Raw genomic sequence first — 25533 nt, 5'->3', positions numbered from 1 at the left:
CCCTCAAATTGGAAGATCTGTACCTCCTCCTCAAACTAAGTCTGTTTGGGTCTTTTGTTTCTCCTACCCCCCCTCTGCTCCTTAGGAGACAGACTTTCAGGGGCAAGAGATTTTGTTTCCGGTTCCTGGGTTTCCAGGGGCTGTTTACAAGTGAGGAAGGAAGCTTCCTCCAAGGCTTTACACCCCCCTTCCCTTTGTGCCTCCTCCCTGGGAACCGGTGAGTTATCGGGGTGCTGCCCCCGTCATTGTTCTGGGGCACCAGGTCCAGAGTTGGGTGCGTTCTGCGCCGGCATGCCGATCTGAGGGTTCTGCTGAGCCCTCAGTATGTGACCCAGATCCCGCGCCATGTTTTGAACCTGGCGCTCTAACTGGGAAACCCGCTCAGGCTGATACGGGGCCCTGTTTTCTCCCCTGGGCTGATCCCGGGAAGGGTAGCTGTCCCTCCTCGGGTAATACCCCGGGTTGGGAAGATTTGGGTACCCCTCCACCCTTGGCCTCCCCTCTCCCGGATTAGGTTGTCTGGGCTCAGGGAATTGGGGAAAGAAGGATGGATGATTTTGGGGTTGGAAATTGGGTGGATACCTGGGGAAAAAGTTCTGCCCAGGATTTGGAGAATTTCTGCCCTCCTGTGGGAAGTTGGGAGGGAAGTTCCCTGGGTTAGGTGCTTGGCTGGATCCCCCCCCTTGGGCTGGAGGAGTCCACACATAACCCAGGATGGGTCGATTTCCCTTGTAACGGGGACTTACATAATCAGGAGAGCGAGGGACCCCATTTGTGGGGCTGCCTCCCTGGCTCCCTGTCTGTGACTGGCCCGAGGACCTTCTGGGCCTAGCATTATTAGGTGCAGGTAGGTTTTTAGGCCCCCCCATCTCCAACTCTAAAACGGGGGTGACCTTTACCTCTGCCACCTTGGCAGCAGCAGGGGTGCTGTTGGCTTTGGGGTTTTTCTGAGCATTATTTTTGCTATCTACCGGTTTCTGCACCTCATAGATCCGGGTAGCCTGTTCAAGGACCCAGTCTAAAGATCTTTTCTCGTGAAAATCCCTCACGAGCTGGGTCATTATGTATTTGGGCAAGGCATGAAAAAATGTATTAATGAATTCTCTACTGTCTGTGCGCACCCTTCTGGTGGTCTGCGCAAAAGCACGCTTTAACTCCTGCACAAATTCTTGTGGGGCCTGATCCTCCCCACATTGCAAATTGTAGGCTGCCTTGCGAGCCTCTTGAGGATTTCTATGAATGGAAAGATGTTTCAAGATGGCCGCCTTATAGGTGGACCATCTTAAATGATTTTGGTCCTCCAGCCCCGCAAAGAAACTGGAGTATTCCGGGGAGAAGGTCCACTTTACATATTGAATACAGCTTTGGCTGTCCTTCAAATGGAAAGTCTCCATCATTTGCTCAAACAACTCTAAGTGCTCCCAAACAGAATACTTAGCAATCTTATGGTAAGGCGTGATGACGCTCCTGATCGCCTTAATCTGCTTTAAGGGGTCCTTAAGCAAGGCCCTTTTTTCCTTATTGGCCTTTTTGGTTCGGGTAACTCTTGTCCATTCATCCTCTGACTCAGAGGCACTGCTCCCAGAGGTTCCCGTCAGATCTTCCAGGTTTTCCCGGATTCTGCGAGCCTGGGAATGGCTGGCAGAATGTGGGGACCTGGTCTCCTGTTTCCTGTACCGCTCAGAGGAGTCTTCAGATCCCTCCTTGCTGCCAGGATTTGCTGGGTACCCCCCCCCACTGACCTAACTGGGCAGAGGTTTTCAGGATGCCCTTAAGGGGCCTACTCTCCTGGGGTTCCCCACTGAACTGTACTGTACTTGGGTGCCCATACCCGGATGCCCACCCCTCCATTCCTGAGTGGTACTGGCCTATGAGCCCCATACCTTTAGCTGGATAGTAATCTGCCATCCCTGTGGCCCTGTGCTCATGTGCGCCAGGGGACATGGGGGTGGTAGAGTCCAGGGACTGGGAGAGATGAAGGCCCCTGGTGTTAGGGCTCCTGAGGTTATGGTCAGGAGTCTCTCTTTCCCAGCGGACCTCATCTCTATCCGCCCCTGCTCCCTGTTGCAATGCAAGAGCCTGCATTTGTGCTTTCAGTTCCTCAGTCAAGGCCTTACTAGACTCTATCAGTCTCTCCTGCATCGCTACCTGTGGTTGGAGCCTATCATTGTGTTGACAGAGGGCCTCATTTTCCCTCTGTGCTTCCTGGTTGGTCCTGGAGAACTGGGCCAGTCTTTGCTGCAGGAGGTTTACCTCCTGAGTCCCATCCCTACTGGCCTGCTCCTTTCTTGCCAGAGCATCTTCCACCCTTCTGGTGTGCTCTACCAAGTTCTGGTTTTCTTTTTGGAGGTCACCCAGCCCCTGGAGGGCCAGGTGATTTTCTTCAATTTCCTTTTTTAAGTGGCAGACTTCCTGGCCTAAAGTGTCTCTTTCCTGACTGAGAGCCTGCATCTGTGCTGCCAGGTCATCCCTCTGCCTTTGAAGGGCACCAGCTTTCCGGCGCTCTTCATCAAACTCTGCCTGGGTATCCAGGTCTTTCAGAATCAATTTATTACTTTCTGCCTTTTCCCTATCTAGGTGGCCTTGCAGGGTGACTACCTGCTCAGCACATACCCTGTTGAAGTCCAGTTGTTGCTCCAGCTTTTTCTGGCTTTGCAGTAGGGAGTCCAAACCTTCTTGGTGTTCCTTCTGCAAGGCCAGAAATCTGGTATCCTGTTCTGACTTTTCCTTTTGCAGCACATCCATATCCTCCTTTATTTTAGTGATGTACTGTCTGGTCTTATTTTCTGACTCCTGGCTTCTGTGCAGCCTTTGCTCAGAAGAGTCCAGATCAGATTGGGCCTTCTCTAACGCCATCTGTTGCCTTTTTGCCAGATCATGGCCTTCAGCACATTTATTCTGTATGGCTCCCATATATAAATATAAATATGCTGCTATCCTAACAATCTTGTCGTGTTCATCTTTGGCCTTAGGAGCCATATATAGTTCACTCAGGGCCACATGTAATGGACCCTGATCTCTCCATAAGTCTGACCCTGTTTCAGTGGCCTGTCGCGTGATGGCCTGCAACCAGGCATCCTGGCCCTGCTCAGCCCATTCACCTCTCACAAATAGTTTATGTAAGAAGTGCTCTCTGGCTATTTTCATATCTACCAAGGTCGTCATTCTAGAGATTGGTCTCTGTCCTGACTTACAGAAGTTAGTATTTTATTTTTGCAGAACAGAACTTTTCTTGGAGTGTCCCTTTTGAGGAATGCTTCACAGCGTAATGCAGCGTGGTGATCCGACCGGATATGTGTATCTGGTCAGCTGGCACGCTGTATTAATCTGCACAAATGGTAGATCTAACCCAAACATCCGGCACAAGCCCCCAATTTGTAAGAGGATTCAATTCAGCACTACAGCCAAGTCAACGCCTAGTCTAGAATACTGAATGAAAACCCTTATTGATATATCTTTATGTCCAGTTCATGCGTTCTGGATGACTACCCCTATATAACACCCCTCTCTCAGAATCCCCCTGACCCCACTGAGCCAAGAAGTAGTTCTGTTTTGCAAATTAAAAGGTTTATTTGAGAAGTAAAGCAATATATATCTATCACACTTTATAATAAATTAATAATTGAATATCACACTTAATCTGATATGATAAAGATTAACAATGGAGAATCTGGCACTAGCACACTTCTTGATAATCACTAAGGAGTTGACATGAAATGGATAAGATAGCAACAATACTTTTATGGTTTCCAATGGATGCAATGTGGAATGAAATGCAGTACAGAAAATAACTTGATAGGATTTCAGCAAAAGACAATGTAATCACTTTCTTGGACAATTCACCCCCCCCTTTTATGCAATGCAAGGAAGTGGAAGGAAGGCACACAATTCTCAGAAATGCAATTCAAATGTAATTCAGTTCACCCCAGCAACTTAGACTACGGAAGTTGAAAACACAGGCAAAATGCTTTTAAATGTGCTGGCAATGTAGAAAAAAATATGTTAAAATGCTTTTAATTCCCTCTAGAGGTTCAGGGTGAGTGGTATCTAGTTAATATTAGTCCAGGCTCACTTTAGCAAGGATCTAGGGTGTAATTAGCAGGTTAAACGAATTTCTGGCAAGTGGAAGGCAAGCAGCAGCAGCTTTTTACACGTGGAGAAATTTGCAAATCGCGGCAAAATTCGCGAATGCGTGTTCCGCGATTGCGGTAAAACTATAAGGGTTAGGAATGTGGTTCTTGGTGCGATTAAAAGCTAAGATCCTAAGCTTTCAGATGAAAGTTACTGCACGTCTCTAAGACAAACGGTCGCGGAGATATGAGCGATTTAGTGAAGGTCGTTTTTGGTTTTGCAAATTTTAAACGCAACACTTTTTCAGCTTTAAAAATGATGGCAGAATCACACAATTGCTAAGCTGCAGTTCTACTTAGATTAAAAATGGATTGAATTATATGATTTTAACTAAGAGATGTGTTCTGAGTTTTGCTGAGTACTCACAAGAGATTTTGAACCGGAAAGCGACTTGGTCACGGACTTCAGTCTGGTCAGGTCTTCCCGAGTTCCGCTCACAGCGCCTAGCCTCTGGAACTGCTCACAGCATCGGGGTCAGCACTCTGGATACAATGGCCTGGTCTCTGCTAGGCACCGGTTCTCTAGGTCGGGTCCTGCCTTCTCTTTGGATATTTCTGTCACCGGGTTCTTGCAAAAGTTCTTGGCAAAATTCAGACGGCGTCAGCCGGCTGTCTGAAGAGTTCAGTTGCAAAAAGATTTTCAGGCCTGTTGACAAATACTGTTGCTGGCAGTGGCCTTTTTGGTTAAGGTTCTGTAGTCTCTGTTTATCTTGGAGTCTAAGTGTTGGCTCCTTGAAGGTTGATGGAGGTAAGTATGGATTTTTCCGGCAGAGCGTCCCGCTGCAGATGGAAATGAATGTCTCTACCTAAGTTTCAGTGGTCCATTTATATGTTCTGCAAGTGGGTGTGTGTGTTGGTCATAACTAAACTTGCCCCTCTCACTTGTCATTGGTCCAGCTTTCATTTCTCCCCTGATTGGGGGAGCTAAGTTGTGTCAGAGTGATGTCAGCCATTTATGATCTCTTGAAAAAACTCCCCTGTCATCTGTGCACCCAAATCTATATATGATCAAAATACATATTTCACAGTTACACAGTTGTTTGAGACTACATACCCATGTCACATATCACATGAGGTATACTCTGTCCCAAATCTGCTGTTTCTAAGAGCTTGCATTCAAAAATGGCAACTTTTAGCACTTTTTAATGTGCTAAACAACATTGGATCTTCATTAAATTTTATACAACTGTTCCTCACATATCTATCCACATACCAATGCATTTTCGTTTGTCTAGCTGAAACAGGGAGTCTGTAATATTAATAAACAGCAGGGTTTTGTCCCAGAATATCCCACAATTTGGAGTTTGGGCTTGAATTAAAGGTACATTTTTTAAATTAAGTCTCTCAAAGTTATACATTTCTGTCATTTGATTACAAAGAGTTATCAGTGTTTTTGTAAAATATATATTTTACTTTCAATTCAGTCCTCAGAGTGTTGGAGTCCGCCTCCAAGACTTGGTGGGTCAGTCACATGTGTCCTCCGGGCAGGCAGGCCTTTGTTGACAGTAAAACAGTAAAAATCAACATATTCCTTTCAGAGGAGAGGGGCCATTGTGTGGTCTCTGGGAAGCTGACATCAGGAGGCCAGGGAGCCACTTTGCATTTAATTAACAGAACCCTGTGATTTCCTGGCTTCTTGTGTTGAGTTCTGAAGTGTCAAGAGTTCTCAGGACAGGCAACCCCTTTGAACTTTTGATGAAATGAGACCCCTTTCTTTGCACTAGACAGTTTTGCAAGACAGCTCTCCTGTCAGAGTTTAGACCGCCAGCGCCGCCCTCAGGATTTTGCGGTTACTGCATCCCTCCTTGGGATTTTTTTTAGATTGATTCATTTCAGCAAGTGATATTACATGGAGTATATTGTCCATGTTCAGGACATGGCATTGGTGTGTTTCTGCAGTAAAGTAATTCTGTGCCCATGATTTTGCCATATTTGACATTCAAGAAAAAGGAATTCCCAACAGTCATGGGTTTGCTTTTGGCAATCAGCATTGCCTCTCTGAGCTCACAATATAGGCGAAATGGGATTTTCCTGTGCATTTTCTGGGGAGCTCTGGCCATTATGATGTTTTCAATGCCAGTAATGCACAGTTTTGGTGGTAGGGCTTGGATGCATGGATAAAAACATCCCACAACATGCACCTAAAAGTTAACGTCATCATGACTACAACGAAGATAAAGTTACTCACTGATCAATAACTGTAAATATGCAGCAACGCAAAATAGAAGAGGCATACAGAGGACCCTTTGATGAAATTCCTGTCCAGTCCCTGCAAGTGCCCCGTGGACAAAAGGTGATCTGGTTGATTGAGGGAGAGTCGATGCAGGGAGTCTTGAGCTGAGCCACGAACCTAAGTAGGACACAGGTAGTGGCAGAAATAGAGGGAGGGACTGTGTTGCAAATAATATGTATATAAAAGTAACTGGATGTTTTTTGTGGGGATTACAAAGAGAAGTAGAAGTACTTCGATTACCGGATCCAAGAGGGGCGGAAGGGTATGCACTAAAAAAGACTCCAGATAGTGGTGTTAAGGATTCCTGAGGCTAAGCCACTAAGAAGAGTGCATATCAAGCTTCAACGTGAAGTAAAACAGGAGATGAGATACATTTTCTAAAGATAGTAAAGGAAGGTGTACAAAGACAATTGATAAAAGTGCACATGTGATTATGGGGTTATAAAATGTCAGTATGAAAGTAAATATTGTGTTTAGATAAATAGATATAAAACAATAGTAAAAAAAATAAGGTGATTCATAGATGTATTAACCAAGAGATTGATGTCAATCAGGAGGGTAAAAATCAAAGGATATAAATAAAAGAACAAAGGCGAGACTCTTAAACATCAACAACAAGGGACCTTGTGGAGTTTACCACAGGAGATAGGACATCCTCCATGTGGCAATATTGTTATGTGCCCATTGACTAAGAAAACACGAACTGCAGATCTTGGGTTGACAAGAGGAGGTTGATAAAAAAAATCCTTAATTTGGAGCAAAGCTTATTATTCTGGCAAATAGCCACATCGGGCGCTTGAATGAGAATATTAAATGGCATAATGTAACCCAATTTGCTCTCCGTTGGTGATTACTTTTATGAAGCTACTATCTACAGAACATGGAATAATGTATGTTAAGACATTGTGATTAACATGACTCATGTTATTTGCCAATGAGGGGTATGGGTTCATGACTCTGGGTTGTAACAATATCTAATGAATTACCCTTGATGAGAGATGTTACGCTGAAGTACTATAGGCTACATTTTGTATGAAAAGTGGGATCGACGATATTTATGACAAAAAAGAAATATGTGACTCACTGATTGGTATCTTTACCCTAATACATCGATCCTTGATTATGTCGAAGACTGTGACTCAAGGGAGACTGTGACAGTGGTGTATTGCTTTTTCCACTGTATGTGATGAGCTTAAAGGTAAAGCATGGTGATGGTATTAGATCTATGATGATGTTAAATATATTTGCTGTTTCCTCAAAATCATATGTAACTATGGCCAGGTAATTCCTGAGTAGGTAAACCTTGGAGTATCTGCATTCATCCATTAGGACTCTATGCTATGTTGACCAATTTATACATATTTACATGATCTTGCTCATTTGAGCCCCTGATGGCCACAGCACTTGGTCCAGTGTCCAATAGGTGTGATGGAATAATGGTGATGTATCTCCCTATACAAGAAGGGTGACATTGAATGTGGATTTGAAAATAATTTTTTTTAAAATATTTTAGTGGCACACTGTTTAACTGGTAAAGGATAGTGTTACTAGAATGTCTGAATATTGGTATACATGCTTGGGATGATAATATAAGCTTCATGCCGTGTTGCTACACTGATGACGTTGATGTTGTGTGTAACGTGATGACATCACCAGGTGTTTTTTCATGCGGTGGCCATTTTGAAAATGCTGTGTCACTCCAAATATTAATTCCAAGAGAGTTTGCTACAAATCTAAGTTATGAGAGATGGGTTTTATTTGCCTCATTTGTTCTATGCTAGATTGAGGCCACTAGTAGAGTTCAGTTTCCCTAACTGTAAGTTGGTTTGGACTCTTTTCAGATCCTAACCTCACTGGGCGCCATTAAAAAGTGTTCTTGTGGGCCTATACAGTATAGTAAATTTCCACCACCAGGAAGTTGGCTTAAGACATTTGATGGAGATGAAATTTCAGCAGTCTCCAGTAAATACTCATCTAAGTTTGAGAGTCAATTGTGCCTATTATTTGGAGCTTAGTGTTGACAAAAAAAGTGGGTCCAGTAGTGCTTTGTTTTGAATTCTAGCAGAGCTATCTATTCATTGCATGAGAGGCAGAGTGCACTCGGAGAGAGATTTATCCCATGGTTCATCTGAGTTAACATTGGAGTGTATACTCAAAGTAAGATCCACCACTTGCCCATCTGGTGTGATTAGATTGTAGTTATGTCAGTGTTAAAGGTATAGTAGTGAAGTTATAGATTATTAAATGTGCGGAGGAGAAGAGAAACAACCCTGGCATATGGGTTGTGTAATAAATGGAATAGAGATAAGTTCCCAGTTAGGGAACTCCCGTCCCCTGCACTCTGTTTAGGGCTAGGCAAGCCAAACAATTTTAGTCATCATATTTGTATGTTATAAAGTTTGTTGAAAAAGAAATATTCATGATTTACATATATGCCATCCTATGGGAGGGAAACATTCATTAAATGCAAGAAAATTAGTGACCAGTTATACAATTTTATACATAAAATGTATTTGATCAATAGGAGAGTTGCCCAATGTGTTTCGAGAGGTATTCTCTTCATCAGGGGCTGTTGGATATTTCAGACTTTACATCGAATTCAAAAAACAGTCAAACATAATTCTTAATTAGAGCTCTGCTTATTTCAAGGTATACTATGCAAATGAAATAATCAGTCATTAGCTGTATAAATGGGAGCAATTGTCAAAATACCATATATTCATCAACACTAATGTTTAGTACAACCATTTCAAATTCAGTCCTAATTTGGCAAATCTTTTCATGCTTGAGAAAAAGTGAACACAGGCTTGCATGGTTCCTCCTCGTGCAGGACCCTGTGATAGTTGCTGCTGGAGTACCTGTCTTTGTGATATCTACCCAGGGAATACCTGTGCTCAATATATTCCACCTGAGAACATCTACTGTAGTTCTTTCTGCCCTGGAAATCCATGCCGTGATACTATCTGTCAAGGGAGTCTTTGCCATCGTCCACGGCGATAGGGAATTACCTACCCCTATATTCTGACCCCAGCCAACTCTTGTCACTTCATTGCACCAGGGAATATCTGCCCTCGCTTTTTGGCATTGTGCAAAACCTGCCACTGGCACTGTCCAATCACATCAGGATAATACGCCCCATGCCAATTGCCCAGGACCTACCTATCCCAATCATTTGCTTGATGGAACGTTTCCAAAACCGCCTTTTAGCCTCATAGACAAGACAATCTCACAGCTGCAGCCCGTGCTTTTGACAAAGTGTAGTTTGTTCGTCTTCCTTTCATGACAGAGTGCACCCTCTTCAACTCACAGACGGAGCTTTCATGTTTACTCCTGACATGTATGAGAAGGCCATTGTGGTGTTCTTGAGCGGATGAATAATTAAGATTCACATCTTCAGATTTTTCATTTTTGTATTTATTCTTGTTTCAACAAAGTTCAAGTAGCTAAAAAGTTATATGCAGTATGTATGTTGTCTCTGCCATGACATGGAGCATGACTTCTCCGGTCCGGAGGCCGGGTCTTCACCACCCTCTCTAATTTCCTGATCTCACTTAAAGGAATAGTGTGCTCAGAAATATTATTGTCCCGAGGGTTCCGGCATGTGTTTTTAAGCATACGTTAATCGATCGTACAAACATTTCCTATGCACCTTACTGTAGTTTTCCACTTTTATACACATGCAAAATCAAGCAACAGGGCGCAGCCATTTTGTGATAATCTTATCCGTTGCCGCATCGCCCAAGCAGGACTGCCCTTGTGGCACTAAATCATATCCCCGCCCCTGAGCCTGACATCACCAAACCTAGTGATATTCTCTGCCTTTCTCCGTGACGTTATTGGGCAGTGTAGCCTAACGCGCCCAGTCATCACCTACGTGACGTGACGCAAAACCCGGAAATCAACACACATCATCTCACAACACAGCGTGTCACAATTCAGAATATAAAACTGTACTTTAAAAGGAAGCAGCAAGACTGTACAATTTGTAAATTACTTTTATTTCACAATAAACGCTCCGAGAACATCCGGCTACTGCCATATTCAACCAAATTGTAATTGTTTTCTTTGTACTCGATCCACAAATGTTTATTGTGAATCACGCGGTGTTCCTTTTGGGTACACAAGGTGTTCATTTTGGGTAAAGAAGTGCTTTGGTCGCACAGTGAATTGCAAGGCTTGTGCATTAACTTGAAGCTAGACCACCATAAAGGATGTTATGTTGCTCCTAATGGCTGGTACCGCGTAAGGGCATATTGGCCCTTGGCGATCGTCCCAAAGAAGAGTCAAATATATCCAGTTATTGACATGTATCTGCAGCTGCCGGTTGAAAAACCGATCAGTAGGTATCTGGAATCGATGACAATCGCAGAATGGCAGTATGTACCTGTTTGGAAAACATAATAGAAATGTGTCTCAGTAGCCAATCTTTATTACGATTTATCATTTTACTTAATTCGGCATCGAGTTAAAACTAACGATTAGCACAGACATGAAACAATGTGAACAGAGAGAAAACAATGTGGAAAGTACTACACAATTTGCTTCCGAGGATAGTGCTATGGAGTATGTTCAGCTCTAAACAGGATGCGGAAGCTGACGCTACAATTTGAGGTGCACATAGATGGCATTTTAATGAAATATTAGCGTTGAACCTGGGGGAACCGAATGGTGGTCTGCATGCATCTCGATGCTGGACTGCCCATGTGTCCGGTAGAAAGAGCAGTACACACAAAGGTTGTACTTGCTTTTCATTGCAATATGCCACACAGAACAAACAAGTACAATGTAACCCAGCAATAACGATCAGCTAATGATAAGTTGATGCTCGTTCGGGTATAAAATTGTTGAAAGTCAAACTTACATTATATTCGACAGTTCCATTCTTTTGGCGTAACGCAGACTGTAGCGCAGACTCCCTACGCATGAACAATTTTTCATAAACTGTACTTAGTCCAGTTTTGGAATGGAGAACCTTATCATATCTTACATTACTACACCCCTCCTTTAATTCAATTCCTTTCGTAATGGTTCCTTTCTCTCAAGGTCAAAAAATAAATTGAACCTTATACTGTGTGTGCGATGCGTGGGCTTCCTCAGCTTGCAAGCAAAAATTCAAAGCTGGTGACGTTCACTCAGAAGGAAGATACGTTCTTAGTTTGCAACATCTTGGCTCACTGCATCCATGAGAACTGGAATTGTGAAGCACGGGCACAGGAGGAAAAATGCGGGGGCTGTCCTTGCTCGATGTTCATGGCGCTGCTGAGGGGTAGGGGAAACTTGGCAATGACAGAATGCACCCTACTCCAAAGTTGGAGTCAAGCGTACACCAAATGGAGTCAGTGTGTCTAGCAATAGCCCCACCTCTGCTTATGTCACGGCCTCCTTCCCTTATGTAGCCTAGGTCTAATCCCTTTTGTGGGACGAGCAGTTATTCAGCCTGTATGTTAGGCAACTGCCGAACGGCAAAGTTTCTTTCACACTGTTATCCATCTGGCCATCCCACGATCAATGAAGGTCCCACAGTAGCGCGACGAAACTGTGAACTGTGAAAGCACAGAGTTACATTGGATGGCAATCCTAAAAATGGTACTAGTTAAAAAAAGGACAAAGAGGATACATTTTAAAAGACAAATTGAATGCTTTATTTGGACACTTAATAAAAACATTGTTGATCAAAAAAACAGATGGTAATCATGTGTGCCTGGATTTGAACTGTTCCACAAGCTCTGCTTTAGGTGGACAGGGCACGTTGGCAATGTTTTGTGGCAATGTATATGTACTTGGAACAAAATCGCGTGCAATTCCATGATTATGCAACTCCAAAACATTAATAATAAGATCTTTCACAAAATCGAATTCCATTTCCTCATATACTGGCTTGACCACCCATATTTTGCTTCTTTTCGTAAAGGCCATAGTGTAGTGAAGCATCCCGAAATTTCCCACAGTCCTCGATTGTTCACGGCCTACATTCTCATTATGGCTAATACCGCTAGTAATGTCCTAAATTTCATCCCTTCAATGCCGAAATGCAATCTCTTTCGCCTGTACTTTAGGTACATATTGTGGAACACCTCCAAATCTCCCGTGTGACAGAATTCTGTGAGTCCCTTCAGATCTCTTGATAGAGTTTTATCAAACACAATCTTCTCAAGGGCTTTGTGTGGAGGTGAAGATGCAATCAACCACTTCTTCTTTCGTTCCTGCTCCAGCAACAAAGGGCCATGTACACATTGGTGGAAATGTTGGTTTTCTGTCCAAGAGTGAACGTTGGAACAGTGGTGCATTAGTGACCGCCATTTTTCTAGTAGAATATACACAGACCCATCTCAAGTTTTGGAGCTCCACCAAAGATGGTTGCTGAAAGACTGGGACCACTGTGAAATACTTTCAGAACCTTTTTTTTTCCCTGCAGCTGAGATTTCTTTATTGATGGATTTGGCAACGTGCCCTACATCAAATTGATGGCAAATATTTGGAAACTGCTCTCTTATTGTCTTGGCTATTGAAACGTGTCTATCCGTGGCTATGAGGTCAATTTCCATTCCCCTCGATTGTAGATCTTCCAGTGATTTTAGAAAACCAAGTTTCTCCATGGCCATTGAGGATTTACATTCGGACACCTGCACGACCACCAAACTCACAATTTTTTTGCTTTCCATGTCCTGAAAGTGGTATGTGCAATACTTTGCTGAAAATCTGGGGCTGTCACACTGTCCATCGCCAGATAACCTGAACCGTTTTTTGGAGAATGTACTTTGAATAGACAATTGTTCAATTTTCTAAGCTTCACTAATGGCAGGGAATAGATATTGATGTTGATATTTGTAATACAGCGTTTTTTAAATGAAATGGAGTCCCACAAATTGACAGAAATTGGACAACTTAATGAAACTAGAGTCACTGAAAAGTAAAGCTGCTGCACACAGTAGATTGCCAGCGCAGTTTCCCCAGTATTGATTGAGCGGACCATGAACATTTTTCATGGAACATTTCACAGGTGGCATGTATTTTGAGGTTACTGCCTTGTGATACACGAGTCGCATTCACCAATGGCTTCCCACATATTTCCCCTCTCACTGAATGCATGCATTTCAGCATCTTTGTAATATCCATCACGCTGCTGTCGAATACTATGTATTTGGCCTCCTTTATTAGACTGTCATCCTGCACTAATGTTGTTTCTGACTGAACTGTGATTGACATATCAGCCAAACTGGACATACTGTAGTCGAGATCTTTGTCTAGTTCCTCGGTCAATTGTATTGATGCTTCACTCTCTGTCATTTCAGCGTCTGTTACTTGAACCTGAATCGGAGAAAACATCAATGTCGACTGGTTTTTGGGTGGCCCTTTTTTGGCGGCTGTGGTTTGTGCCAAGTGGTCTGCGACTAATTCAAAAGCATCTTCAATACATTCAGTTTCATCTTCATCTGGTGGAGCAGACGCATTGTAGCAATGGTCCAAAAACACTTTGCTGGCTTTGCCGTCACATTAAATTAATTTTCTGGCCATTGGACAAATGCATCACAAGTCTGAACATGCCGCACCTCTAATAATAGTTGCTCCATGGTGAAAACAGTTTGGCAAGCAGCATCTTTCATTTGTGTTGCTGTCTGTGTCTGCATAGTCCGTACACCATCGGGCAACTAGAAGACAGGTTGGAAAAAGATGTTCAATGTAAATTCAACATACAGTATTGGACAGTTTACATAAAAAAAGCATATTATGAAGGCCCCAGCACAAAACACTGGTTAAAAATTGAAATTGTTTATAAATTACCTTATCTTTCTTGCTTTACGTTGAAACCTTCTTTATTGTAACGTCAGCAGCAATAAGCTGGTTCACCGACTCGGATCCACGTGCCACCTCTTCTATATCTGGATCCTGTATACCTCTCTAGAAAAGAGTATCCATTTAAAATGAGTCATTTGTTAAGTCATTTGTATTTGAAATCAAATTATTCCTTCACACACATGGCTTACACAGATAAACCTGTGCATTGTGTACATCATTTAGTCAAAATATACATTTGAGATTTCACCTGATTGATGGCTAGTTTACTCGATCAAAGTTGACTGTCCAAAGCACACTCTTCGAAATTTTGCACTCAAACAATTTGCAAAAACTGCTTGTTTCTAATATTGTCACTGTCTAACAGCATCAGATCTAGGACCGACTTTCTATCATTCGAGGGAATTGTCAGTACGCATACCTCTGGCTCTCGATCAACTACAAGGGATGATGTAATTGTAGTAAAAGCGCCATCATCTACCTGTAACACAATACTTGTATTAGTATGGTTGAACAAATTTGAAATTTAACACACACAATGTGACAGAGACAATGGTACATATCTATTAAAAAAACATGAATGTAACATTGTGTAAACGAACAACACGATATGTAAATATGATGAGATTATCTCATTCGATGGAACTGTCAGTACGCATACATCTGGCTCTGGATCAACTACAAGGGATGATGTTATTCAGCATCTCCCTGAAACGCAGTACTTGCATTAGTATGGATGAAACAATTGAAACTGAACGCACACATTGTGACGCATACATTGGTACATATCAATAGCAATCCACAAATGAAACATTGTGTAAACGAATGACATGGTACGTAAATATGATCAGATTATCTCAAATTCCATGAATAAAACAATTCCGGAACGGAATAGCTAAGTAAGTCTACCTGATACGCGCTCAAAGTGGTTGTTGACTCCAGACAAGACATGGATGCTGAATCTTGCTTCTTCATATTCGGTTCATAGTCATGGAGTTGTAAAGGGAAAATATTATTTGATTTAGAAATGCTAATCTTAAAAATTGGCATTCAAGGAGACAGATTACGAAAACATTATGCTTATTTCAAAGAACACTATAGCATAGTTATCTGTGCCCATAAATCAATTTTCTATGAGGCTTCTAAAACCAAGGACAGATGTTTAGCAAAATGGTCTTTATTTAAAAAGCAATACAATCTTACTAATATGAAAAGTATTATAAGGGCCAAAAACACCTAAAACACCAATCTTTCCATTTAGTTACCTGTTCACTACCCCAAGGGCTACAGCTAAATCTGGAACCGTGACTCACCTGAGGCGGCATGTGAATGAATAGAGTCGGTATTGTATTTGAGAGCAATTTTTTAGTCATTCTGAGTTGATTCTTCTTTATGTACATAGATGGGTCGTGCATATCCTGGGTAAAGTGCAGGCTGCAGATGCAGAATAAATCGCCACTCTTGTCCTCCAAGACATCTTTGACTCTACTTTCAAGCTCTGCCAGTGCATTTCCGCAATATCTGACCCATTCTCTTATTCGATCTACAGTCTTTGGAAATACATGCATTGTAGTGCCTTCAGATTTCTCATGGGTCTTAGAAGGCAACCGAAAATCGCACATGCAGGCATTGTAAATTCTGCACAAAAAAAAGGTCAACATTATTTGAAAATTACTTTGCATAAAGAAGGATTATACCATACATTCTTCTATGCAAGGTATGTTTTGGTCACCACATCAAAGCCAGTGTAGCGTGGGCGGCTGTATTATAGGATAACTTTCATAAACAATTCTTTGATGTGACAAAAATCAGAACATGTTACTCATCCCTTGAATGTACTATTGTGCATCAAAAGGAAACATGCTTATAATATTGACACGTTCCGCTAAGGATGCAATTCGATACCAATTCACACTGATGACAATTGATATATCGATAAAATAACAAATTAAACTCAAGTCAATGGCAATGAGACAAATGAACATAACACTACTGGGTATGTTCGCTTGAAATAGATAGAAATTTAGAGATTAATGAGATATGATTAGGAGACATGCCCTTACCTTGACCAACCAACAGTTAGATTCAGCAAGCAGAGTAGTTAGTGGCAGGAGAACAGGGAGATGTTCACAGGTAGCATGACGACGTGCTAAATCGCAGTGGTCACAGAAGTTCTCAGGTAGCACGACGACGAGCAGATTCGCAGTGGTCTCAGAAGTTCTCAGGTAGCACGACGACGATCAGATTTGCAGTGGTCACCGAGGTTCTCAGGCAGCACATTCACGAGTTGACTTGCATTGCTCAAAGATGCTCTCATGATAAATATCAAGTGGTTTATAAAGAATAAGAAAAGAGGGTGTGTATGTGAATGAATGACATGTATATGACGTGGTCTTATGTGGATTGCAGGGGCACGGCCTGCTTCAGGGGATCCTGCCTGGAGACACAGGGTCTGTATAGGCCATGTGTAGAATGGCCCCTGTGTGGAAGATACCTTTGAAGTGTACATGGTGTTTGGCACCTTAGCCGTTCCCGCCCCTGCCAGCCACCTTTGGCAGCGCATATCCACTGGTGCCAACTGCCTTTGGTAATGGAGGGGGGATGCATGGGCCTGAGGCATGCAGACAAGGGCCGGAACACTGCTGAATGGAGACACACTTGATTCACTGAAAAACTGAAACAACCATTGATACAAGTTCTGTTGTGCTTTATTTTGTTTCTTAATTTTATGGCACAACTGTACTACACATTATAAAGTTCAGTTTGCAGCACAGTGAAGGAAAATCCCCTGTATTGACTGCTGTCACTGGGGAATGTGTCTCTAATGGCACCAATGGCACAGGCGGGTATTACTCGTCGAACGCGGTGTCCAAGCCTCCCATGAAACCACCATGTGTATAAACGATAGGCCACCAGCCTTTACCACCTGTAAAAGAGAAAGATACAAACTGTTTTAAAATGACCGAGATAAGTGTATTAAACCTTAGTTGCCAATGACAATTCTTGTATCCAATGGCATTGTTGCCAGTGCAAATGCTACCTAGACACTGTACAATATTGAACGACTATTATACAAATATTACTAGAGAATTGCAAGACTAAATTGGTTTGACAATGATATATTGAAGTTACGATGATATAGGAGACAACCTTGAAATAGTAGTGGCCTAAGTGACATCACAACCAGAGTATACTTACTCGTTACTTGGATTCCGAGGGTGAACTGTTGCACGAAGTTCGTGCATAAGCACCATCAAAATCCTCAACATGGACTGTGTGTGGCAGGCTGCCCTGAAGTCTGGCAGCTCGGTAATGCATTGTGGCCGTGGCTCGCCTTGAGATATGTAGGACAAGCATCCAGAGTTTTCTCAGCAGCAGCAGTTCTCCTCCTCGGTTGGCATTAGCGCGCACTGATTGCAGGTACACCAGGTGGAAATGCCGTCCATGCGACTAGGACCAGGCTCCTCATCTGTTGAATCATCCTCCCAACTGTCGTCAGAAGCCCCATCGTTCCCGCATCTTTCTCTTTCAAGTAATTCCGCCTCGGACTACTCCGGCCGTACTGGTAGGGCTGTATTGTTGCTATTGTGGGGGAAACAAATGAAAATAATTTATAGTAATGGTACTGGTATCTGTTCGCACGGGCTACAAGCAACGAAGGTAGCTGACCAGAGCACAGAAACGAGGCACAGAATACTCAAAGAAATAAAGTGAGAGGAATGGAAAAGAAAATCTGATGTTGTCTGCTGTGAAGCGATCTGTTTATACTTATTGAGGAAAGAGGCGTCCTGCCATTTCCATGGCGACACGTCATTAGCTGAGGCGCAGAGAATGTTTACACGAGATGTGCTTTGGCGTTGTGACGGTACACGTCTAGTGATGTCAGGCTCAGGGGCGGGAATATGATTTAGTGCCGCAAGGGCAGTCCTGCTTGGGCGATGCGGCAACGGATAAGATTATCACAAAATGGCCACGCCCTGTTGCTTGATTTCGCATGTGTACAAAAGTGTAAAACTACAGTAAGGTGCATAGGAAATGTTTGTACGATCAATCAACGTATGCTTAAAAACACATGCCTGAACCCTCGAGACAATATTATTTATAAGCACACTATTCCTTTAATCTCCCGCAAGATCAGTATATCACATTCCTCCCCATGCAGACTGTCCTCAAAGTCATATCGTTCAGTTAGTCTCTCTGAACCTGGTTGAGCCTCACCTCTCTGCGAGGTCATTTGTTACTACCGCCAATGCTCCATTCAGGTATCCTTGTGGGCTCCCCTTCATAGAGCTCACTCTCTGCCTCTCGCTCTCGCTCTTTCATCTTTTTCCTATCTTTTCTACTCTCTCGTTTCTCCCCCTGCTTGCTTCATTAAAGTTGTTGTCCCTTGTGAGGGTGGTATCATCACTCCTGGGTCCATCACAGTCAACAAGTTCAGTGGGGTCTCGTCCATTACTTCTGGCTATGCTGCAGGTCGTGAAGGTGCTCGTGTTGCAATTGTAAACACATGTTGCAGTCATTGCCTCTCAAATGCATGATTAAACGTTTCCAGTTTCCAACTCAAAGAGCTCACAAAGCACCACTTACCTTGAAAATCTGTGATATTTAAAGTGAGCAACACAACGCATCCATTTAAAGACTATCTTGGGATGCGAAAAAATAAAGTCGATTTATGAAACTTATCAAATGTTTTCAACATCATGATTAACAATGAGCCGGAGGTTTGTGAGAAAGAATATGCATATCTATGTTTATTTATTACACAACTTCTTTTATTACATGTCTTAAAACCACTGAAAGAATAGTGGGCTTAAATAGATTTTTCAGGTTTACATTATCTTGCATTCTGGGACTTATAGTTTACCATTCGGATGTAAAAATTAAAGCCACAATGATATTCTTTTGGCTTAAAATGTTGCTATAAGGATTTACATGTTGTCATGTGGCTTTATTAATGTTAATCAAAAACACAACAAATGGGTAAAAAACATAATATATATATTCACACAGAAGGTGGACCCAATGCAATATTGCTGTCCAATAGTAAGTCTGCCTGGTTCTCAGGTATGTAGTTTCTCTTGCACCAGAGTGCAGTGACCTAACTTCCAGAGAGTCCTTCTGGTACAGCAATAGATTCTAGTGGAAAACCTGCCATAGCTTCCGGTGAGCATGTAGACCACCTTTGTGGTGATGGTCATGCTGCGGTATGAAGGGTATGATGTAGATCGTGACAAAGCACTGTTGTCCTTTATAATCAGGAAACGTCCTTACTTCTTATTTTCCCTTGAATTGGGAACGTTTTGTTGGTGGTGGTACTCCAACTGTACCTTCTGTTTAGCAAGCATGTTGTTCTCCCATCCTAGTCGTGTTCCTCTGCCCTTTGAGGTCTGCTCCACCCTGGATGATTATAGAGGGGTGGAGTAGAGGCAGTGATGGCTTACTGTTATGCAACTGGGAGGCTGCAATCTCCTTCTTACTTGACTTTAGTATATGCAGTACATGCTAGACAATGTTTCCACTATTCTGCGCCACCCCCTTGCACCAAGTTGGCAGCTACGTGCAAACGCGGTCATATAATGGCCAGTGATGCTACTCTATATTTGGGCACCCCCGGAAAATTCATAAGTTGGCTCCCCTGACTGTGGTGCGTGAATGACTGAGTTGGCCCTGCTCGGATTAAAACCTGTGAGTGTGTATTACTCAAAGATCTCGGGAAGCACTCGTGCTTTAGTGAATAGCAAGCGCTCATTTTTAAATGATAGTTTGGTTTAATTTTGTCATTCTCCTTAGCTTACAGAGGTTCTAGTGACTGAAATTCTTCATGGAGCTGATGGCACGGACATAAGGTGTGGAGTAATTGGCGAAATTGGGTGCTCCTGGCCTCTCACAGAGAGCGAGAGAAAGATTCTTCAAGCAACTGCCCATGCACAGACTCAACTTGGCTGTCCAGTGATTGTTCACCCGGGACGGCACAGTGATGCACCATTTCAGATAATCCACATTCTTCAGGAAGCTGGGGCTGATATCTCCAAAACAGTCATGTCTCATCTTGATCGGTAAGTCTTTTCTGATATAAGTCTATGTTAGTTGGAGGTAGGCATATTTTCAGTAGCATATAGTCTGTTACATGCTTTCAGTAAGACAGCAGTTGGGAGGAATTCCTTGGTGCTAGGGTAAGGAACTCGTGTTACCGTCCCATACCTAGGCCAACTGTCTATACTTTAGTTTTCTTAGGTCACCTACTGCTACTGTTCTTGATGGCATCTTTTGTGTATATTGCTCTTTTTCTGTTGGCTGAAGCGGCCATGTCACCAATACATCCTGCTACTGTTTTGTCTCCATTTTATCGCAGATGCTGCTGACACACTCTTCTGAGATGCTGTATCTTCCACTGATGGTTGTCTCCCTGTCATTCAGCTGGGGGTTGAAGTGCATGCACTTGCACTTGCCCTTTTCTCAATGCATGCAGAGACCCTGTGCGGCGCACTGTGTTACCTAAAAGTGCATTCACGCACATAAAGTTAGAGGACTCAAGATCTGTGCTCCTGCTTGGTGAAACCTCCATCCACTGAGGACTAAGGCTAGAACCCTGTGGATCAAACCTTGGTCCAAGTGGATCTTCTATTCCAAGCCATGCATAAATAATGTGCCACTGCACATATTACTTCTTCATTCACTGTTAATTGCCAGAAAATGTCAGCAGTTCGTATATATCACTAACTCCATAGTAATCAAACAGGGCCGTAGATGAATATGGCTGGGTTCCAAATATAAAGGAAACGAAAACAGAAGATATTGCACAGACACATTGTAGAACAGGCAATAAGTGCACATCAGGGACACTCCTGGTATCCTCACACTGATTAGTGTGAATAAGGGCACAATTCATTTTAAATATATTGGGACTCATTACAAGTCCGGCGGTAATCCTGCCAGTGGGTTGCCTCGGACTTGCAATGTTTACTGGCGCTTGGCTTGCCGGTAGCACCGTGGGATTACAACCCTGGTTTTCTGGGAAGTCAGGCACCGGTAAATTGTAAATCCCCATTCCCGTTTGAGTCCCAGAGGACTCAATGGGAGTGGGGACCATGGAAGCACCGGCACCGTCAATAACGGTGCTGGTGCTTCCATGAAACTCTGCAGGCGGGTGCCGTTCCGCCTGCCAGGTCTGACCTTGGAAGGCGGGACGGCACCCGCCTACAGAGTCGTACTGTGCCGGTCCAGTAACAACGGTGCCGGTAGCCGGTTGTTACCGGAGCAGCACCGTTGTAATGAGGCCCATTGTATCCTAGATGGTGGTGAGAAATAGACATCTTGCTCTTTGGGGCAGGCAGGAACCATGTCCATGTAGTCAGACCTATCCACTTTGCAGGCTTATGAACAGTGCCTGGCCATTGAAATCGATAATGGATGTTACACTGATTGGACATACTTCGGCAGAGCAGGCTGCATCTTACTAAAAAGACGTTCAACCAATGCCATCCAAAAAGGAAGTCTTTTGAGGAGTCTTGAACAGGGAAAGTTGAATACATGGTGTTCCATTGCTCTATGAGGCTTAGGGCAACTCAAGGGGCACATGCAAAATTAGCTTCTTTGATGAAACCTCTTATGAGGTTTCTTCAGGGACGTATGTGGGTAAACCAGTTGGGAAACAGTAACAGTCAACGGTGCCTTGCGCCGAAGGAGAAGAGAAGTGCCCTTTGGTCTCAGTCAGTTGTCAGATGATGGGTTTGTAGGATCTATTGTGTCATGATGAGGAGCCAATTAACACAATCTGTTGATTGTTTTTCAGATGATTCTTGGGAAAAATAATAATGCATGCATACATTACGCATTCACAATTAACAAAAAGCAAATCATGTATGCACACGTGTAGATTTGGGGTGTGGAACACACTTAAGATTGCATACAGTATACAGTTGCAACGTGGATCCCGGTCTGCGTCAATGTGTGCACCCAAAGCTTTATAAGCGAGTCTCTAGCTGAAGGCAATGTGCATGTAACTAACCACCAACACCATCATAGCTTGCATTGGAATTCAGTAACATTTTAAAATGCATTGCCACGTGTATGTTCACAACTAAATTGTGACCTGACCGTCAATGGTTCAGGACGTGTGGGAAGGTGCACTAGTTGATGGGTGCTAATTTTGGCAGCATGTGTGTTGGAAGGGTTGGCAGGCACGGGAAAATATTTATAGACACTAGAAAAAAAGAAGTAAAGAAATGTGTCGTGTATTTTTGAATTAGCCTTCTGGAGATCTGTGAATGGTGTGAAAACTACAGATGACATGAGACCGATTCTTGAATATCTAATTTATTTTTACCTCAGTGGATAGGGCTGAGTATTAGCGCTCTAAAGGATTGGCCATGGGCAATTAACGTAAGGAAGAGTAAAGTCCAATTAAACCGGGGCTGGGCGTGCACTTGAAAATAGCCCTGAGTCTGTTCTTAGAATCCTAGGTTCCAGCTTCTTTCATTTTATGATGTCACAATTAGTCGGATGGCGCACTTGTACTCCTCGTTCTCTGATGCCTGGTGTTAACCCCCTTTCGGGGTTTTCCTTCCAGGATTGTATCCAGACCTCTTGCCTAAGCTGCTACACTTTCCATCCTGTGTGTAACAGTCTACTGGTCTGTCTGTGCTTGATGTCAATCAGCTTCAGGGTTTCTCCTTAGTAGACTTCCTTCAAATCCTCTTAGCTAGGGAGGTGTGCTTCCCCACTGGGTGTAACCACACACAGGTCCTCGAGTGCCTGGTCATGCCTTTGCCTTGTGCTCCTGACTGTGGCAGGTTATCTTGGTGGGTGAAACGTTGACTCTGAGAGCCACGGCCGCTATTGATTTGGGCATGAGCCCGCAATTGTTTTGTTGCTCCAGATTTTTTAATAACTGACTGTGGCACTTTCTGGCTGGCCCCTGCATTTTCTCTGGTCCACCTTCAAGACTGCCACTGACTCTGCAGTTTTTGAACTACCCCATGGGCCTGGCTTCTCCATAACCCTTCTCCTTCTCTTGTCCTTATACATGTTTCCTTCTTTGGGTGTTCTTCCCTGTCATATCCTTTCTTACACTCATCTTATGCTCTGAGACAGATATCGGGGCGATATGCCCCGAGGTGGAAGAGCGAGCGGGTCGGCCTGTCGCCAAGGGGCATATTGACAATAGCACAAGTGCAGTTGGCTTGTACAATACAAGGCAGACCACCTTCCGAGTATCCTGATTGGCCAGCACCCCCTTCCATTGCGCTAATCTGTTTTCTTCTATTCTCTCTTGGTATTGCATCGCTCTTTCCTTGGAAGCTTGTCTCACTTCTTTTTTATTTCAGGACATTTCTCCTCTCCTTTCCCACATTGCACTGCTTCAGCATGGCATTTGCCAACCAAGAATATCTATTCACACAGTGCTCTCTATGTTGGCATCCTCCTCTTCTGCTGGATGTCCTCCTTTCTGACCTCCTACACTGCTTGTATAGAGACCGCTTTATCTCTATTCCTACCATTTCCTTCCTAATACTCATTCCTGACCCTCTTCCTTCCTAATGCCTTTCTTTAACATGCCCTTTGACTCTTTGGCGTGCTCCTTCTTTTTTGTCTGTCTTCTCACTTTATCAGCCTCTTTCTGGTTCTCTCGCTCCTGGTGTTTGTTCCTCTCCCACTCTCAGCTTCTCTACTTTCTCTATGTCACATCGCCTCCTCTCCTCTTTACGCACCTTCCCCTTATCTTTTACAGTTTTGTGGGGTTTTCCTTATTCACTCCCTCCTACTACTCCCCACCCCAAGTGATCTATCCTTGTGCTCTTTCCTATTTGATGCTCTTTCTAGGTTCCTCTAATTCACTCTTACATTGTCTACATTCCATCAGGTCTTATGGTTTTCAACCAATCCTATCAAAGACTGTTATCCTGCCTTCCATTTAAACTCCTCCTTTTCTCTGGGTTCCTATTTGACTGCTTTCATCAGGGCCGCTTATCAGGCGACTTCTTAGGGTCTGGGATTGGTCAATTACCTCGAGTCGTACCTCCTCTCCCAGGGACGAGGCTTGTGCAGCTGTTACTCCATCATGGTTCTTGTCACTCTGGTTTGAATATCTGGGGTGGGAGTCTTGAAGTTAGGTGGCCCTGTCATGGAAGCAGCCTTACCTCCAAAGGAGGCCATGCCCTGGCAATCCGAGCATCCATAAGCCCACCTCATTTGTGCCTCTCGTGTGGATCCCCCCGGATTTTGTGCAAGACATCGAGACTAGAGGTTGGACAGGTGAAACTAATAGGCGGGTGGCTTGCTTATTGTCTCTGTGACCCAGTGATATTTTAGCCTACTTTACAATCCTGGATCAACACGTAGATTGTGATCATTGCTACCAGCTGGTGGAATGTGCTCCCAACAATTTCCATGTCGATCTCACAAACAGTACATGAGCAGCACTCAGGTATTTGAGTCTCTGAACAAACCAACTGTTCTGAAAGCCAGGACTTGTTTCAGTGGGCCCAACGTGTCGCCTACGTTTCTTTTTCCCTTCCACCACTCGGGTATCTTTAGGCTTCATATTAATTTATCTTATCATTCACATATTTTGGGGCAATGATGTGGGGTATAAAGGTGAGGCTAGGAATTGGGTGAGGTGCCTGTGTGATTCACCATATATCTCCAAAATCCCAGAAATGGTGGTAGTGTTTGTGCCCCATGTTCACGCCAGCCCCATCCTCTAGCCCTAAAGATGTGAATTCATCATAATGCTTAGGCCTAGGTGGATTTTTTGGCTGAAATATCATTGGCGGCAATGACCACCGTTGCCAGAGGTATTAACAAAAATCTCCCAAGTTAAAGAAATATCACGGGCCCCATGGCAATGGTGGTGTTTAGGAATACTGCCTGCTATTCCTTATATACCACTTGATGTTTTTTCAGTCTGTTTCAATTTAAGGTGTAAATGGTTAGGGTACAGAAGTGGTTCAGACCACTACCGTACACATTTCATTTGACCACTAGTGCATGTATTTTCTGACCACTAGTGGTTCAGACCTCTACCGTATCTATTTTTTCTGACCATTTTATGCATTACAAGGGAAAGGATGCGAGAGCGTGGTCTCACTCCATTTCAATTTCCTCATGACCACACTTATGTTTCCTGTATTGGAGGGAAGTGTAAGCACTGTTACGAATCTTTAAAAACCTTTAGGCACATTTTAAAATGTGAACCTCCACCTCCTGGGTGAAAGTAACTTAACGGCATTCACCACTGGCGGTATTCCCCTAGAATACATCCTCAGCTATATATACCTCTATTGCTCTAATTAGGTGGATGGTATACAAATGGTCATGTTTTATTAATACCGCCAAATTTACTGGTACTGCTGAGTATGTACTGGCCCCGTAAAT

At 43.3% G+C, this 25533-nt stretch overlaps 1 protein-coding gene across 2 annotated transcripts in view; it reads left to right on the top strand.

The window, feature by feature from the left end:
- Positions 1 to 25533, top strand: part of PTER (phosphotriesterase related) — a 367105-nt gene that overhangs the window by 190112 nt on the left and 151460 nt on the right. For both annotated transcript variants that reach the window (XM_069648356.1, XM_069648357.1), the window contains one exon: positions 19948 to 20213. In XM_069648356.1, coding sequence (XP_069504457.1) covers positions 19948 to 20213 — 266 coding nt within the window. The remainder of the gene's footprint in view (positions 1 to 19947; positions 20214 to 25533) is intronic.

This window comes from Ambystoma mexicanum, chromosome 2q (assembly GCF_040938575.1).
Source record: "Ambystoma mexicanum isolate Mex_15411 chromosome 2q, UKY_AmexF1_1, whole genome shotgun sequence".
Taxonomy (NCBI): domain Eukaryota; kingdom Metazoa; phylum Chordata; class Amphibia; order Caudata; family Ambystomatidae; genus Ambystoma; species Ambystoma mexicanum.
The sequence above is the reverse complement of the archived record's forward strand: the minus strand, read 5'-3'. Positions and strand labels throughout refer to the sequence as shown.